General features: G+C 45.2%; 1 protein-coding gene across 1 annotated transcript in view; it reads right to left on the bottom strand.

The window, feature by feature from the left end:
- Positions 1-17,906, bottom strand: part of HMCN1 (hemicentin 1) — a 161,660-nt gene that overhangs the window by 23,266 nt on the left and 120,488 nt on the right. Inside the window, exons 65-87 of the mRNA XM_027723459.2 lie at positions 17,435-17,559; positions 15,807-15,990; positions 15,543-15,640; positions 14,829-15,107; positions 13,927-14,117; positions 12,808-12,889; positions 12,270-12,406; positions 9,161-9,302; positions 8,162-8,306; positions 7,072-7,199; positions 6,569-6,725; positions 6,277-6,398; positions 5,930-6,094; positions 5,625-5,732; positions 5,367-5,504; positions 5,084-5,218; positions 4,588-4,857; positions 3,928-4,118; positions 3,360-3,573; positions 2,750-2,884; positions 2,078-2,268; positions 1,332-1,413; positions 13-282 (exon numbers count right to left, since the gene is read on the bottom strand). Of these exons, the coding sequence (XP_027579260.2) occupies positions 13-282; positions 1,332-1,413; positions 2,078-2,268; positions 2,750-2,884; positions 3,360-3,573; positions 3,928-4,118; positions 4,588-4,857; positions 5,084-5,218; positions 5,367-5,504; positions 5,625-5,732; positions 5,930-6,094; positions 6,277-6,398; positions 6,569-6,725; positions 7,072-7,199; positions 8,162-8,306; positions 9,161-9,302; positions 12,270-12,406; positions 12,808-12,889; positions 13,927-14,117; positions 14,829-15,107; positions 15,543-15,640; positions 15,807-15,990; positions 17,435-17,559 (3,689 nt within the window). The remainder of the gene's footprint in view (positions 1-12; positions 283-1,331; positions 1,414-2,077; positions 2,269-2,749; positions 2,885-3,359; positions 3,574-3,927; positions 4,119-4,587; positions 4,858-5,083; positions 5,219-5,366; positions 5,505-5,624; positions 5,733-5,929; positions 6,095-6,276; positions 6,399-6,568; positions 6,726-7,071; positions 7,200-8,161; positions 8,307-9,160; positions 9,303-12,269; positions 12,407-12,807; positions 12,890-13,926; positions 14,118-14,828; positions 15,108-15,542; positions 15,641-15,806; positions 15,991-17,434; positions 17,560-17,906) is intronic.

Genomic DNA, 17,906 nt, shown 5'->3' with positions numbered 1-17,906 from the left:
CTGTGCACGTACCCTGGACGGTGAGGGGCACTCTGACGAGGACGGACCCCAGGAGGTTCCTGGCCACGCACTCGTAGGGGGCCGTGTCCTCACGCCGCGCGGCCGCCACGCGCAGGGACCCGTTGGACAGCACGGCCACCCTGTCGTCACCCACCACGGGCTGGCCCTGCCGGGACCAGCTGATGGCAGGGGCAGGCTCCCCCCTGGCCTGGCAGTGCAGCAGGGCCGTGGCACCGGCGTCCACAACGGTGCCCACGGGCTCCACGGTGATCACCGGGGGGCCTGCAAGGGACACATCTTCAGGCAACAGCACTGCATACAGCTCCTTGCTGATTTCAGGTCAAAGGGTTGGGCAGAACGGGCACAAAGAAACCTTAAGTCAGTTCACTTCGACTAAAATTATTATTCTTGCTCTTCCACTGGTAAAACAGAATCACGGGATCCTTAAGGCTGGAAAAGACCTTTGAGATCAAGTCCAACCATCAACCCACCATATTCACCACTAAACCATGTCCCCAGGTGCCACCAAACAGACACACGTTACAATGCACACAATAGGCCAGTTTAACATGGTTTAACATCTGAGGACCAAAGCTGGGATTGGGGCCCCACTATAAGAGCACACGGTCATCTTTATTGCTAAAATGTGGGGTTTTTTATAAAACAGGACAATACTGTTAATCATGTCCAGAAGCAACTAAGACATAAGTAACAGACCCACGGTGCTTCCTACAGGAGGAAGGGGATGTTTAGAAATTCTCCCAGTAGCAAAAAAAAAATAAAAATTCTACCATATTATTTCTGCCAAAAACAAAACATCGTCACTAAAAACTGGGATTCATCTCCCATAAATTTCTTACTTTAGAAGCTGAGGGTCTAGTTCAATCCAGCTGTAGAAATCCTCTCTAGTTAACCAAGAGAAACAGGCCCTTCAGATGGCCTGAAGTTGGTCTGCTCAAAGTTGGTTTCTAAGATGAGTTTCAATCCCCTTCTGCATCCTTCTCTTCTTTAACTTTAATCACAGCTTAGACCAGACACTTAAATATTCATGATGAAAATTCCCACAGCCCAGAGAAGCTGTGGCTGCCCCATCCCTGGAAGTCTCAAGGCCAAGTTGGAGCAACCTGGTCTTAGTGGAAGGTGTCCCTGCCCATGGCAGGTGATCTTTAAAGTCCCTTCCAACCCAAGCCCTTCTACGACTTTATGAAAGATGAGACAAGTCTTAACCTACAGGGCATTGCCCAAACTCCAAACCTTCCCTGGGAGCTGCCTCCACTACCCACGGGCAGGTGATCACCCCATCTGTGGCACTGCCCCTCCCTGAGCCTTACTCTGCAGCGTGAGGGTCAGGCTGCGCTCCACCACCCCGGCCTCGTTGGTAGCCACGCACTTGTAGTCACCAGCATCGTCGTTCTGGAGAACAAAACGGGGTCACTGTTCAGAGCCCCTCCGGAGGGGGACTTTTCTGTGACTCAAGGCAGCACTCCCTGGATCTGAAGGGCTCTGCTGTTAGATCCTCAACGTTTTGCCTTTATTAACAGTAAGCTGATATGGTGCATTATTTTTATTATTCCATTTTTAATTTCCTTCAACTCCTTCATGCTGATGATCAAATTAATTTTTTAAACTTAAAGAAACTCAAGGGAGTTGCTGTTTTTAACCCCATTTCAAAACACAGACAAGAGTTAATGGGGAAAAAAAAGGCCTTATTCTTCATATTAGGTATTTAGATGCTGAGGTATTTGCACAAGGAGAATGCACTTGCTGACCTGACTTTGTAGAATCCAGGGTCTTCTAAGGTTAAAAGCAAAAGTCCCATTTAATTGGGCACGACCAGCACACCAACAATTAGCACATAGATTCAGTTCTTCCGACAACCAAAGAGAACTATGACCCCCTGTTCTTTTTTGGTCTCAGTACTTCGAGTCTAATTCTAGCCTGAATTAAAACACTAGCTAAAGGTAAAAGCAAAAGTGGATTAAATGTGTAGCCTCACTCTTTCCAAATGATGTGATTTGGAACACTTTGAGTGATACAAGTACAAGACAGAAGCTCCTGGCAGCAGAGCAGGACTCACCACGGTGCCGTAGATGGCGAGGGAACCGTTGATAAGCTGTCGGATCCTGTTGCTGATCTGAACCCCAACTCCCTTCTTGCTCCACTGGATGGTTGGAGGGGGATCTCCCCTGACCTCACAGTTCAACATGGCATTGCCCCCCAGGGGCTCGATTCGGCTGGAGTGGAAATCCCCCTTGAACACTGGGGGCTCTGGAACACCAGGGATGGCCGAGAAACAGCAGAGGCAAAATAAAATGCACTCAGTGAGATTATTGCTGGTTGGGATCATTCACCTCGGACTTTCTGAAGTGGGAATTTCAACCTGTTTCAGTGTTTCCCATTTAGCCATAGATGAGGTATCAAATGCTAGGGGGAAAGGTTTTAAACTGAGAGAAGTCAGGGTTAGATGGGCTATTGGGAAGGAATTGTTCCCTGTGAGGGTGGGGAGGCCCTGGCACAGGTTGCCCAGAGAAGCTGTGGCTGCCCCTGGATCCCTGGAAGTGTCCAAGGCCAGGTTGGACAGGGCTTGGAGCAACCTGGGCTAGTGGCAGGTGTCCCTGCCCAGGATAGGGGATGGAATGAGGTGAGTTTTACAGACTCTTCCAACCCAAAGCATTCCAACTCCGCTCTCCAAACAGCTGGCTCTGTGAAACTGCCCAACAGTGCCCACAGCTGCTGGCACTTCACATACCTTTGACATACACAAAGCCAATGGCTTTGATGGAGCCCACTGTGTTCTCTGCTGTGCACACGTAGGTGCCAGAGTCGTCCTTGGAGACCCTGTCGATGAGCAGTTCGCTGTGTCCATTGACATCGTCGTACTGAGCTGGGGGAGCACAGGGACAGGGTCACTGCCAGGCCTCACACACACAGGCCATCAGAGGGTTTCTGTTCAGCAGCACTGCTCAGGGCCCCGTGACACTGCAGTTCTGAGACACCCCAGGAGTGCACAGAAAGCCACTGCTATGACATTTGCCCACATGCAGCTGTTCACTGAAGTTGTTCCTTAGTTTTGTTTATTAGTTGCTGGATGCTGAGTAAGCATCATCAGATACTGAGTGTTTTAATGTGCTACATTATTGGCTATAGAAGAGGAACAATTTCTTAATTATTTTCCTTACAGCTTTGTCTCAGAGGCCATTTAATTATATGATTGCATAACAGTGAAGATATTCCTCACGCAATCACTAACAAGCTTATTCCCTCTAGATTTTTCTTCTTCCTTACCTTAAACTACCTGCAATGCTGCATGGGAGAAAACTCTGGAGCAGAATGGCCACCAGGGACCTGGTGTTACCCACCTGGAATGATGTTATTGTTGAAGGTCCATGTTATTTTGGGTACAGGTCTCCCAGTTGCTTTGCAGGTTAACCTGAGCTGTTCTCCTTTGGTCAAAGCTACATCTCCAGGCAGTTCAGTGAAGGCTGGCAGCACATGGACTGTCAGGGTGACCGTGTGTGTGTCCTCCCCGGCAGCATTGGCAGCCACACAGGTGTAACTGCCAGAGTCTTCAGGCTGCAAGGAAACGTGTGGGGTCAATTTCAGCTGTGATATATCCTACACAACACTGCAACTCCTAACAGGAAGAGAATCTCCAAAGGTCTGGAACAAGCATTCAGCAGAAATGCTCAGCTGAGCTCTTTCACTTCTCTAAATTTTTGGAAGTATGACCAACACTTCTTTTCACCATTCCTGAGAATTTACCACTACAAATTCTTCACAGATTTTACTCCTCAGTGGAAAGCAAAACTTTCATAAAGACTTCATAATATTAGGAACAAGAAATCAAAATAAAACTTTGGCTAATCCAGAGGTGGATTTTATCACTGCCAAACCTGTCCAGTAATAGGTTAGATTGAGGGAACTTACAACAACATTGTCCAAAATGAGGTCTCCACCCGGCACAGTCTGGTATTTTCCCACTATCTCTGTTAACAGCATGTTGTCCTTCTTCCAGTTTATTGTTGGTGCTGGAATCCCATCAGCCACACAGGACAGGACAGCCTGGGAGTCCTCCGTGACCGTGTACTGTGTGTCCGTGCTGCGGATCCTGGGGGGAACTGTGGAGAGGTTTATTACAAAGATTTACCTCTGTGCATTATCCCAGCACTCCTGTAAAGGCAACACTGGACCGAAGGGAACACTGCCTGGATCTCCTGTATTGTCCATCTCCATCAGTGACACCACCAATGACCACATTCCTAAATTCAAGCAACTGGCTGATACTACAACCCAGTAACACTCCCCTATTAAGTTGCACAATTTTCCTGAACTCCTCCTGTTCATCCCAGCTCCTTACTTTCCATGGGGTCACACATCGTTTCCCTGCTATTCCACTTATCAGAGATTCCCAGAATGGTTTGGGTTGGAAGGGATCTTCCAACTCATCTCATTCCACCCCCTGCCCTGGGCAGGGACACCTTCCACCAGCCCAGGTTGCTCCAAGCCCTGTGCAAGCTGGCCTTGGACACCTCCAGGGATGGGGACACCCCGTTGCAGTGGTTCCCCATCCCAGCAGGAATGCCTTACTGTGCACAGCCAGCTGGGTGCTGGAGGAGCTGGACCCCGCCGCGTTGGTGGCTGTGCAGGTGTAGCGGCCGCTGTCCCCGGGCTGCACAAAGACGATCTGCAGGGCACCAGTGCTCAGCACCCTCCTCCTCAGCGACTCCAGGATCTGCTGCCCATCCTTGTGCCAGCTGATCTCCGGCCCAGGGGAGCCCTCAGCCTCACACTGCAGAGTGACAGACTGATCAACGGGAACAACATATTCCTTCGGGTGGGACTTGATAACAGGAGGAACTGAAAGGAATTAAGAAATTACTTAAAGAATTAGAAACATGGAATGCTTTTGTTCTCAGTGAAAATACTCCTAAAAGCATATTTTGATTCTAAAGTAGACACAGAACTAAAGGGAATAAACCTCTTGGGCTCTATTCAGTGTCATGGCAAACAGGAAAGCACCAGGTCCCTTTCAGTTGCTCAGAATTGTGTTCAGACCAACAGAAAGAGTTTAAAGATGATTTACCTTGAACTTTCAGTTTGATCTTCCCCAGAGCAGTGCCAGCTGGATTCTGAGCAATGCACATGTAAGTGCCAGCATCTTCCACAGCTGTTCTGGCAATCTGCAAACTGCCACTTGGAAGAACCGTGTAACTGTTGCCTAAAACAAATATAAGCAACGTATGACCCTTTGGGTTTGGTTTTTGTTTTTAAACGAATAGACAGGAGGAACCCAACCCTGCACATCAGAAACAAGAATGTCAGTGCCTGAGTCACAGCAAGCAGGTTGAGTTCCAGGGTTAGGATACCTGAGGTGATGATGTTGATACCCTCCTTTTGCCACGTGATCACGGGCTGAGGGTTTCCCGTGGCCTCACACGGCAGCACGATGGGATTGTTCATGATGACATCCAGCACCCCTGGCTGAGCCTGGATAACTGGTGGCTCTGTGGAAAAAGGGAAAGGCAGCAGGCTGAACCTTCAAGGCTAGAAAAATACAGAAGATAACTAGAAGTGCATAACCTGAGCAGGTTGGATGAGCATTGTGTGCTGGCAGCCCCCCTTACCCTGTACGTGCAGCGTGACGTGCCTGTGGGCAGTGCCGGCGGCGTTCCGGGCCACGCACGTGTACCGGCCCGCGTGGGCCAGCTGGGCAGAGGGCACCTCCACAGCTCCTGGGGCACAGACAGCATCAAACACAAGCTGCATCCTCTACTCACACACTTCTCCCTCAGCATCCCTCCCAGGAGGGCCATATTTTTATTCTGAGATATCGGAGAGGGGATTCTGGGGGGTTGTTTGCACTGAGGTAATTAATTACGTCAAGATGTGCCCAGCTGTACCCTCCCGCTGGTTCTCTGCAGCACAGTACCTGAGGAGAGAATTCTGTACCCATCTCCTCTGGGAAGCAGCTTTATGCCATTTTTGGTCCAGTGGAGCGAGGGGACAGGAACTCCAGAGGCAGTGCAGGAAATCAGGACTGAGGACAGCTTTGTTACCAGAAGGTCTGTGGCTTCATCTGCTATAGATGGGGGCACTGGAAATGAACAGCAGTGCAAAGGTTACTTCCCCACGTTCACTTTTATAAATTCTTGGAAATAAATTATCTTTCTTGGGAATACCAGAGACTTATGGATATCAGTATCATAAAGAAATGAAATAAAAATCTCAACAGAAATTCTGGGTGCCACACACATGTAACAGCAATATCCCCTCTACCTTGAACAGTGAGCTCAACTGCTCTTTGATCTTCTCCTGCATCATTTGACACAGAGCACTCATAGACAGCAGTGTCATCCACAGTGGGAGAAATGATTACTAAGGAACCTGAAGACAGAAGTCTGAACAAAGAAAAAAGAAAGTGAAAGCCATTGAAACACTCCTTTTCAGATCATCAGCCCACTGAATTTGCTGGCTACATAAGATTACATTTATACATGGCTAGATTTTTAAAGTGCCAAAATCATCCCTAAAAACTTTAAACCCACAGGGAAAAGAAAACACCTCTCACCTGTATGTATTCTGGTTCTGGTCAACACTAAGCAGGTGCCCGTTTTTCTTCCAGCTAATTGCTGGTCTGGGAATTCCAGTGGTTTCACAAGGCAAAGTGGTTTGCACATTTACAGTAACTGTGATATTCGTCTGCCCAGGAGCAATAGCTGGAGGAACTAAGGACAAACAAAGCCTAATTATTCAGAATAATTATATAGAGATATATATATGCCCATACATCTCTCTCACATCTAAATATATTGAGCTGAACTGTCTGAACACATTGACTTAATTTTTATAAGGAGTAACTTGACAGTAACAAACCTACTAAACAGGTAGCATGGGATGTGTCAGGTCTTTCTAGTTCAAGACAAGGAATAAATATTTTCTTCTCATGAACATTTGGGTTATAATCCTAAGGCTGGACATTTCTTCTCTGTTTGTTTTTACCAATGCAGCTAAAAAGGGGCTAATTTAAAATGGATATAGGTGTATTTCAGAGCTGTAAGGCCCCAGTTTTACCCAGGACCTGCAGGTCGATCCTCCTGCGCTCGGTGCCGGCGCTGTTGGTGGCCATACACACGTATCTGCCGGTGTCAGCAACCTGTGCTGAGGGGATGTGCAGGGACCCATCCTCCAACAGGGAGTACCTGAAACAAAGCCAAACACTGCTGTCCACTCTCCAACCAACAGGGCCACGGGTTATCCTGGCAGTGCTGAGGAAAGATGACTCAGGACACAACCAGTGGCCTAAACACGGGGTGTCTCAATTTGTCCACACGGAGTTTTCTCCTTTATTGCACTTATTCTGACTTCACTCTTCCCCAGAGGAATGATGTAATCTAGCTGACATAGTGATTTCACATAAATGATACTGGATTTACAGAAAATGGCCAAACTCCTTTTTTATAGTTTCTCATTTAACCTTAACAAACCCTAATTAATGCTTGTACTTTTTCTTCGAAATGTAACTGAATTCCTTACATTTGCTCAGTTCTAGAAAATGCCAAACTGCTTCCTTTTAAAACAGTCAGAAGATAGAAACCATTCACTGGTGTAAAAGTTGGTACTAGAAAATGTATGAAAAGTTTTATGTATTAGAAAATACAGAATACACTCCAGTAGCTTTTGGCCTACATAAAATTGCTTTTCTTCATCCCAAAACTCCATATATACATATATATATACATACATATATATATATATATATATAAATATAAAGATCATTCACATTTAGTGTTCAAAACCTTCAATATTAGAAGAATTACTATTACATTTACCTCTAAAAGGAGGGAGTTTTTGTCCTGAACAATAAAAGGCTGAAACCTTTGGTACTGCTACTTTTCTGTAGAACAACTTCTGGTCCCAGCAGGGGGTTGGAACAAGATGGTCTTTAAAGTCCCTTCCAACCCAAACCCTTCTGTGATTTTTTGATTCTATGACATTACACTTTCTATCACTGTTATTCTTCCACATTTGAAAGTAAAAATATTAGTTCTGATCTGTGAAAACAAAATTGCTTTCTAAGTCATTGATGTCTAATTACACTTTCCGTAATGAAAACATTCTTAAATAGCGATGAGGAACATTTATGTTGACTTCTGGACAGTACCTTGTATTGTTTCCAGTAAAAACAGCCCCATCCTTCCTCCAGGTGACTCTGGGGGCTGGGACCCCTCGTGCAGCACACTCCAGAAGGGCAGAGGCATTGATGTGCACCACGGCAGTCTGGGGACCACTCCGGATCGTGGGAGCCACTGCAGAGGGAAAACTGCTGATGATGCAAAGAAAATAACTTTATACTGCAATGATTGAAACTAAACACAGGAAAATAGAGGCAGCAGCAGGTTTGGGATCACTGCAAAGACAGGAACAAGTTTCTTACCATTTTGGGCAGCACACGGTAACTGCCACAGCGCAGCAGGGGAGGAGAAAGAAACATTGGCTGAAATGCACTGCAAAGGTCAGCTCTGCAAGTTATAGGGTGGGAATCAAACAGAAACAGGGAAAAAACTCCTTCTCATCACCCGAGTGTGAGAGCAGAAGAGTTTCTTATCAGACTGGAGGTGAGAAAATAAACAGGTCTAAAATGGGGCTCAGGGCTGTGGTAGCACAGGACAAGTATCAAGCACAGGGCCCCTCAGGTCCTGCCCTCTCCTGCTGCAGGTGCAGAGAAGCTGCCACAGGTTTCAAGGAACCTTCCAAACCAGTGGCCAAGCCAGCTGTGAAACCCTGTCCCCAAGGGGCCAGTGAAATGCTTTCAAAAGAATCTCTCTGAATTTGCCCAGGAGCATTTCTCAGTCCTGTATCTGGGGGTTCCCTATGGATGTATCCTGACTCCCTATCAGGATGATGGCCAGATGCAGCTCCATTAGCAGGAAGCACAGACAGATGGAGAGTGAGCCATGGGGAGACCCCAACAGGTCCTTTAGTTTGGGGACAGCTGTGGACTCAGACATGAGACCACACTCACAGTCCCACAGTTTAGGCATGGCCTGAGTGGCCAACATGTGGCTAGAAAAAGACCACTAATATTTGCTTCCTGCTGCCTGAACTCCTGCAGAAATGCCATGCAAAGATGAAGGTGCACAAGGCTGATCCGTGATTTTACCATGCACTGTGAGCAGGAACTCCCTGGTCACCTCTCCTGCCACGTTCCTGGCCACACAGGTGTAACTGGCTGTGTCCCCCAGGTCAGCATTGTTGATCTGCAGGTACCGCCCGCCTGACAGGATCCGGACCCGCGGCGTTCCCTGAGGGCACAGACAGACACATGGACACATTTAGAGCTTTCCCATTGTCTTCCTGGTGAAGACAGAACATTCTCTCATTGCAGAGCAATGAAAACCATGAAAGAAGGGCATAGATAATTCATTGCTGGCTTAACTTCATTTACATCCCTCAAGATAAGAGGGTAAGCAAAGTTTTAAAAAACTATCATTGCTCACTGGTTCCCCCTTGAAACCCTTCCTAGGACTCGTGCCTGAAGGAGACAGCCTTTTGGGCTATACAGCCAAAGGGCTTGGGAGTTTTTATAGAAAGGGGCAACTAATAAAACAGGATTCAGTTTTTTATTATTATTTTTTTAATCTATGCACGCTACAGGCAGAAGGAATACAAGTTTCTCTACACTGTTCTTCCAGCATCGTAGTCTTGTTCAGGTGGGAGCCAGGATAGACTTAGCCAGTTCACCAGCCAGGAGTTCCCTAGCCACAGTTCTGGATACAGGCTCTGTATCCAGATATCCAGCAATTCTTCCCAGCCCTACAGTGACTCCACAGCCCCTGCCACAAGGGCAGTTCAGTCAAAGCTTTCTTACCACAGCCAGTCTGGGGCACGTCTGCATGAACGACTGACAGTAACATCAGCTACAAGTGCTCAAAGACCTGAGTGGATACAACCCAGTAGAAAAAAGAGCAGGAATTCAAGCTTTTCCAGTGTGTGCTACCCACCCTGTGGATAGAATTGAAACCTGACATTCCCATCTACTCTTTTGCCTAGGGGTCTGAGCAGAGCACTACAGAGGTGACACTCCTCTGGTTCTCACTGGCACCCTGGAACACTGGTTTCATACAGACACCAGCTCCAGGTCTACAATGCAGGACAAACAGCAGGGCTGGAACCTCTCCGGTGACATGACTCACCCCCAGAGTGGATTAGAGACAGATTTTGGGTAATCACTGGTATTTCCTGTTCAGAACACAGCCTATGTGATGGTTTCTAAACACAGAGGCATATAGATGACAGAAGACAGGGGGTAAAGCTATAATTTAATCCTTATGCTCTACTTAAGTATGTTAGAAAACCTATCTTGGAAAAAACACAAATTCAGCAAGTTAAATAAAGCCAGACTAGGTCGAGAGGCTCCTGCTTACATCTTGTGTTAACCCTCAATGTGCATTTCCAAATTTATGAAGAGTGTCAGGACTCTAAAGCTGCTGGAGGCCACATCTTCCCACAATTCTGCTACCAAAAAAGGTGGTGCAGCACAATTCCATCATTTAGGATGCAGAAGGGGACTAGAGCAGACCTCATACTAGTGCAGACCTCAAAATCTGCCCAGTGGAAGACAAAAAAACCACAAGGCTGTTCCCAAAGAGCAGTGATGATATAAATGGAAATAACACTGCAACCTGAGAACATGACTTTCCCCAAACTTCTCTTGTCACTGTGAAACCTCAACATTTCCAGGATAAGGAGGATGATATGTCAATAAGCACCTCCCTTTCCACACCAAGGGCACCCCTTTCCCAGCTTTTTAGTAATAGAAGTCTATTACATTCCCCTGAGGTTGAGAAAGCAACCAGGCATTGGGAAGGACACTGATGTTCTCCTGATATCTGGAATGTATCTTCACACAGGCTCACGGGTGGGGAGGCCCTGGCACAGGTTGCCCAGAGAAGCTGTGGCTGCTCCAGCCCCGGAAGTGTCCCAGGCCAGGTTGGACGGGGCTTGGAGCAACCTGGGCTAGTGGAAGGTGTCCCTGCCCAGGATAGGGGATGGAATGAGATCTGCTTTGAGGTCCCAAGAAGCCTCAGCCCCCACATACGGACATCAATGCACGAGGCAAGAGGAGAACTCACATTATAAAGCTAATTCCCAGGTTCCCAGCTCAGTACCTACGGCCATCACAGCCTTCCTCTCCTGCTTTGAGCCCTGGTGAATATTTTTAACAGTGGCTGCCTTTCATGCATTGTTTTCATTAAGTACTGCTCTTAAAACACGAGCTTTCCAGTGAAGACTTAAGGCAAAAAGTATTCATTTCCAAGCCTTGTTAGACCTTGTTTTCATAAAACCTCCCACTACTCAATTAAGAAATTAACTGTTCAGAAGCAGGTTTCTGTTAGTTTTGTTTCTAGCTGGTTCTTGGGCCATATTCAAGATCACAGTCTCTAGCAGCAGCTTGTAAGATATTCACCCACCATATTCTTACTTCTTCCAATAATATTTAATTCTTCTAAATTTACACTAGAGAAAGAGTCTGAGGAATGGTATGTCAAAAGGAAAGCAAACAAGGAGAAATTTGGGTGAACATTTAGTGATGGGTCACAGTTAAGGGAGACACAATTCATAAGCTGAATTTGTTTCCTCATTAAAGAATAAAGATCAACTGAGGGAAAATTATCAAATAAGTTCGATCAATAACTGAACTTCAATGTTCAGTTGAGTAGCACCTGTTTTGTGAGTGATCCCAAGGATGGGAAGTAAAAAATTCTTTCTGTATAAACCATCCCCCTCCTGCTAATTGTCTCTCAACCAGCAAAGACTGGTTCCACTATGGAATTTTGAGTGGAAAAGATGCATTTGGTACAAAACTGTGGTGATTAGCAACCCATTTGCTTTGAAAGAACTTCAGTTCCTTTCTAAATGCTACTAGAGTAGGAGGATGCATAATATAGCCAAAGGAAACATATAGTGTAGTCTTTTCTCAGCTACCTTTCCTGGGAAGCCATTCAGGAGTTTACCGAAGGCTTCTAGCATTGCTCAGAGGATCCAGGAGGAGCAAGGGATCCCCCTAAAGGAAAAAAGAACAAGTAACAGCGGGATGGCCACTTCACAGGTTTGCTGGCTTCAGTCAGGGCTACCTGGAGTTGGGCTGGGGCTACTCAGCTCTCTGGAGCTCATGTGCTGCACGGGAGGGGCGAGTGAGAGGAGCAAGAACCCTCAGGCAGTGTGTGTAACAGCTACAGGGAGCCAGTGCAAACAAGGAACCTCTGTACCTCCAGGAGCACTCCGTTCTTCAGCCACGAGACGGTGGGAGGGGGCACAGCGTCCGACTTGCACTCCAGAATGACCTGTCTGTTCTGCAGCACACTCACATCCTGGGGCCCACCAGTACCAGCAATGTTGGGAGGAACTGGAACAGAGAACAAAATCAACACCACACATATGCTATCACAAAAACTCCTTATTGAAAACTTCCAACTTAGTTCTGAAGTTTAAAATAAATCCGATGGCTCGATATCATTAATTAGTTCTGATTTTCAATACCTGTGCTAAATGTATCAGTATATTTCATCTCCTTTTCACAATAAACTTCCTAGTATTCAAAAACAGGACTTGGAATTGTAACAGAAATCAGGTGGAAGTTTCCCTTCTAATTGTGTACCATGCTCAGAATAACTATCCTTATTCAGAAATGTTAGTTATGATCATATGGTGCAATATCACAGAGTATGTCCTTGTTAAATGAGATGTTGATTTACCTTAGCAGTTCACACTTTGAAGGAATAACTTTTTTTCCTAAACTGAACTTACCATGCACTCGCACTAAATATTCCTTATCATCATCCCCTGCTGGGCTCGATGCCAAACACGTGTATCTTCCTGTGTCCTCCACCTACAGACAGGAACAACTTCAGCAGAAACCTCAGAATGTGGGAAAAATTCAGCAAAACCGGGAAATACAAACATGGCAACAACATAGGCAGCACTTGAACACAAACACAGCAGATAAGGAATGCCTGGGAAAAAAATGAAGTTCTTGAATACTTCATTATTTTACCATGCTGGGATTGTTCAGAGATGGCTTAGGAGCTGCAGGCCTCCATAAAATCTCTCTAGATAATGTGTCTCCAGCAATAAAGATGGAACTGGCAGTGGGATCAATCTAAGAAAGGGTCAGGTTTGGGTACTAAGGAAATCCTTTTGTGCACACACAGTCATTAAATCCTTTATGGTTTCTCCTTCCTGTAAACTCCTCATTGTAAAGCCAAGAAGTGTTTGTTATACAGACAAATGAATCCCCAGCCCTATCCCACTGCTGTTTGAGGAACTTCACCTGGCTGCCCACAGTTGGATCCAGTCTTTAGTTTAAGGGTGAAGGTTTCTAAAGGTTGTTTTCTTGGGCTCTTTTATTGTATGAATTAATCTGAAAGTCTTTCTAGTGTCTTTACTATTTTTTCCAAACTTGCAGCCAGAAGGCTGCAAATGCAGTTTTTCTGTGTCATCAAAGGGCTTTAGGAAAATCCAAGCTAATGGGAAGAGAAGAAAGGCTGAAGAGGAACTATAAATCACAAAAGAAAAGCAAGGGATAGTAACAAGAGTCAAATAGGTAGAAAATGAATAAGAACAGATCACAGACAGATTAAAACCATAAAATGATTAGTCCCAGCATTGATTGTTCTGCTTTGTAACACAATGCACCAATAAATAAAAAAATTATGGAACTCTGAAGTGAACATGAAGTAACAAAGCTCAAAAGAGGCTGAAGTGCTTGGGCACTCTCATCCCAGAATATTACTGTGTGTTCTGTATGGGAAACTCCAAGTCAAGGTGATTTTGTAGCAGGTTTTTAGGACATCTCTTAGCACAGTCCTAAGGCAGGCACTCTTTTGGGAATGCAGATCTGAGCCTATCTTGACACAAATACTCCACCTGAGCGCTGGTTATTCTCAGGGCTTCTCTCAGCACATGAACATTATCAGTCTGCAGAAGTGGGCGCCCATCCTTCATCCAGGAGATTTTGGGGACTGGAACACCAGAGGAGATGCAGAGAAGTTCAAGTGGGTTGTTAATGACGACAGAGAGTTCTTCTGGTTCATCTGAACCATTGATGTGAGGTGGCTCTGGGGAAGAAAAAACATTTGAGTTCTTTATTGACTCAAAAAACCTAACAACTGACTGTGAAAGCCTATAAAACATCATATACAGCCTTGGGGGTAGACTTAGTAGAATTAGTCTACATTACATTATTTTTGAGTGTGTCATGAACTCCCTGAGTAACTCAGGTAATTTCCATCTGCCTCGCCTATTAATTTGCATATTTTAGGCACTGCAATTATTCATTAGAAAATGTTTTCAAAATCACAGGTAAAATATATTTTTCAGTTTCAGTGAATATATTTATTCATATATTTATATATTCACTGTTGTACTTTCAGCTGTGCATCTTCCAGTCAAGCTGAATTTCTGCTAACCAAAGTTCTTAATTTATAGCATAAAGTTGTATTAATTACAGCATATTTCAGTACTTGGGAAATATATATACATTATACATTCACATTCTTTTAGGTATCTTTCACTTCTTTATTTCTCTCATTTATCATTTATTGAAAAGGCCAGGTTGGACGGGGCTTGGAGCAACCCAGGCTAGTGGAAGGTGTCCCTGTCCGTGGCAGGGGGTGGGACTGGATGAGCTTAAGGTCCATTCCAACCCAAACCACTCTGAATAGAACAGACAGATTCTACGAGTCTATAAAAACCCTCCTTATCCCTAGAGATTATTTGAGTGCCATGTTCCTGCTCCCATTTTGCCGCACTCCCAGGTTCACACTCACCCAGCACGCTGAGGACGAAGTGCTTGCTGGTGTCTCCGGCGGCATTGGAGGCCACACAGGTGTATCTGCCCGTGTCCCCAGGCTCTGCCTGCGCCACGTGAAGGACCATGCCCTGATTGCTGGAGGTCAGGTGAGCCCCCAGGCCCAGGGGATGGCCATCTTTAAACCAGGTCACAGAGGGGGCAGGAGAGCCATCAGTGAGACACTCCATGGCAGCAGCACTGCCCCTCAGCACCGTCACCTCCTCCGTGCCCCCCGCGTTGTCCAGGCTCGGTGGCACTGCCGAGACACAGAGAGCTGGGTCACACACAGCACAGCCCAGAGGGCAGTGCTGGATGGAAGACAGCTGGAATGCAGCCACCTTTTGGCATTTCCCCACTCACAGTCATGTCTTAAAATTCACTGAGAAATTACATATTATTCCTCTTTCTAAAAAAACTGTGATGTGTCATGGGGGTTGGAACTAGAGGAGCTTTAAGATTCCTTCCAACCCAAACCATTCTGGGATTCTGGGTGACAGTTCAAGTAAGGACTCTTCTAGGGTTAAAACACTTTCCATTTAGAAAAACCCCAACACATCGAAAAGCCAATGCTTCCCTCGTGATTATAAGATATACTTGTGGCTGTCTGCAACATGGTGTGGGTGAGAAAGAAAACTGGTTTAAGAAATTAAGAAATAAGATTCCTTGCATAAAGCACTGCAGTGAAACTCACCAAAAACTTGCAGGTTGTAATGTTTGTTGTCCACTCCGGCCCTGTTAGATGCTACACAAGTGTACACACCAGTATCAGAGATCTGGACTCGGGCAAGTCTAAGGAGAAAAGCATTTTAAGCAAGCTGTAAATGGAATACATGGAATCCACTACGGCATGGCTTAGACCAAATTTTCCTCTTGCTTCCAAGAATACTAGAAGACTTATGCTGATACAGTAAATGAGAACAGAAAACTGAGCTAGTTAAAATAGATGAAAACCAACCTGAGAACCTGCCCAGCTGACAGCAGCCTGATTTGAGAGGAGACAGACAGAGGAAGGCCATTCTTCAGCCAGTGTAGCTGTGGTGGGGGGGTCCCAGAAGCAGTACATTCAATACTTAGGGAGGTGTCCAAAAGGGCAGTGAGCTCCTCTGCTTCAGCTTTACTACTGGCTATTGCTGGAGGCACTACATTTTGTAAATGTTGAAAAGGAAGATATTAAAACCAACTCTTAAAATCATTGCTCATGTGTTACCTCATAGGAAATCCTGCACCTAAGGCCCCACAGGTAACCTAGTAAGATGATCCTCATTTTTAATAGAGTAAAACCTCTAACAATAATATTGAGCACTAATAAATTACCCAGTTACATATTTAAAATCAGATGCACTTTAGAAGGACAGCAGAATCCTCCCTTTGATTTGTCAGGCTGTGGCAAACAAGAGGGAGCTCAGAGCCTGAAGCTCATGGGAAGAGAATGACAGTGCAGGAAGGGCCAACCTCAAGGGGACAGAAAGGACCTGGCACTTAAACCTATGTCCTTCAATAAGACTTAAATACAGGGAAGCCACACAGGAGGAAAGTTAATTTATTAACACCTAGAATTTATCTGCTGCCTTCATTTTTAAAAAAGGAAGTTTCAAAATGCCTAGTTAAGTATTCCAGCTGATTATACAACAGAACTGCTTTGGGGGCTTTTTTGGTTTTATAGGTTAGTGTGAAAACCATGCTCTTGAGGGTTCACTACACAGAGAAGGCCCAGCCATGTGCAGCCCCAAGCTCTGGCTCTCTCACCACCCAATCACACACGACAGCTGTGTCGATAAGACCATTTAAGTTGGTTATTGCTTGAATTTCAACCACTGCAAACTGAACAAAAAACTCTCTGCTGCTGTGCAGAGCCATTCTCTCCCAAAAGATGCGATGTGGTCACTAAGGATTGTTCCTTATTATATCAAAGATCATCTCATGCCTGTGTTCCCATTCGTTCTGAGGCTGTATAATGGGACAGATCCCTGCACAGCTGTGAAACCCTGCCTACACAGAACTCTCCCCTCTTCGCTTCAGTCATTGTACCTAATAAACACATTTTTCACAAATTAAAATATCCACTCTCTACGCTGCTAAAGAATCACACTCACTGTCTTCTGGATGTCAAACTGGGGAAGAGAAGAATTTCCTTCAACACTCCATCATTTTTCTTTTAAACTCAGGACCTTTAACTATTAGTTCCCTATACACCACTCTGCTTTTAGCTGATGTACTTTGACTGGAATTAGTGAAGATATGCTTGGGGCTGATTTCCTATTATACTGCTTTTTTTGTTCCATTAGTTTATCTTTCTCCACAAGAAATAAAAAAATCACCACAAGTAGAATTCCTCTATTATGAAGCCCACTAAAGGAATTAATTCCTGTTTATCCCAGAACACATTTACCAGCGATTTCAATGCTTTTGTCACTGACAGAACATCCTGTGGAATACACTGTGATATCTACAGTACATGCAATTGGAAACACGTGTATTTAGTATTCCACTGCAGACAGACATTCCTTTCTGGGCTCTCCCTTGGGAGTGTGTACAAAGATGAGATTATGCACAGACTTTGGTTTCACATCTGGGAGAACTCACCATAGACATTCAGGTTGAAGATCCTGTCCTCCTCTCCCGCAGGGTTCGTAGCTACACAAGTGTATTTCCCTGTGTCCGAACTGAGAGCTCTGGAAATGTTTAATGTGCTGCCATCTGGAGTCACTCTGCAAGGAGCATCACAAAGCACAGTGAGTTTGTTTAATATTCCTCTGACCTGGCTAATAAACAGTCCATTTTGGACGGTTAAATAACTACCTCTATCCTCCTGGGAGTTTGGTGAGAGAACCACTGTTTTTTGCAAAATATTATTGTTAGAGATAGGCTAGGAATTTTTTCCTAGAGATGATCTGTTTAACTTTGTTTTAGGATTCAGTTCCAGCCAGGCTTTTGAAGGACCCATAATAAAAAACATCAAGTAAAATGTTTCCATGCCTCATATCTTTCTCCTCCAAAGGAACTTAATGGAACTTATTGACCTTAATAAACTTTCAGGAAGCTGATGAACTTTAAT

Source organism: Pipra filicauda, unplaced genomic scaffold, assembly GCF_003945595.2.
Source record: "Pipra filicauda isolate LSUMZ 115617 unplaced genomic scaffold, ASM394559v2 scaffold185_size1782982_pilon, whole genome shotgun sequence".
NCBI classification, from domain to species: Eukaryota; Metazoa; Chordata; class Aves; order Passeriformes; family Pipridae; genus Pipra; species Pipra filicauda.
This window is presented reverse-complemented; position numbering and strand designations above follow the sequence as displayed.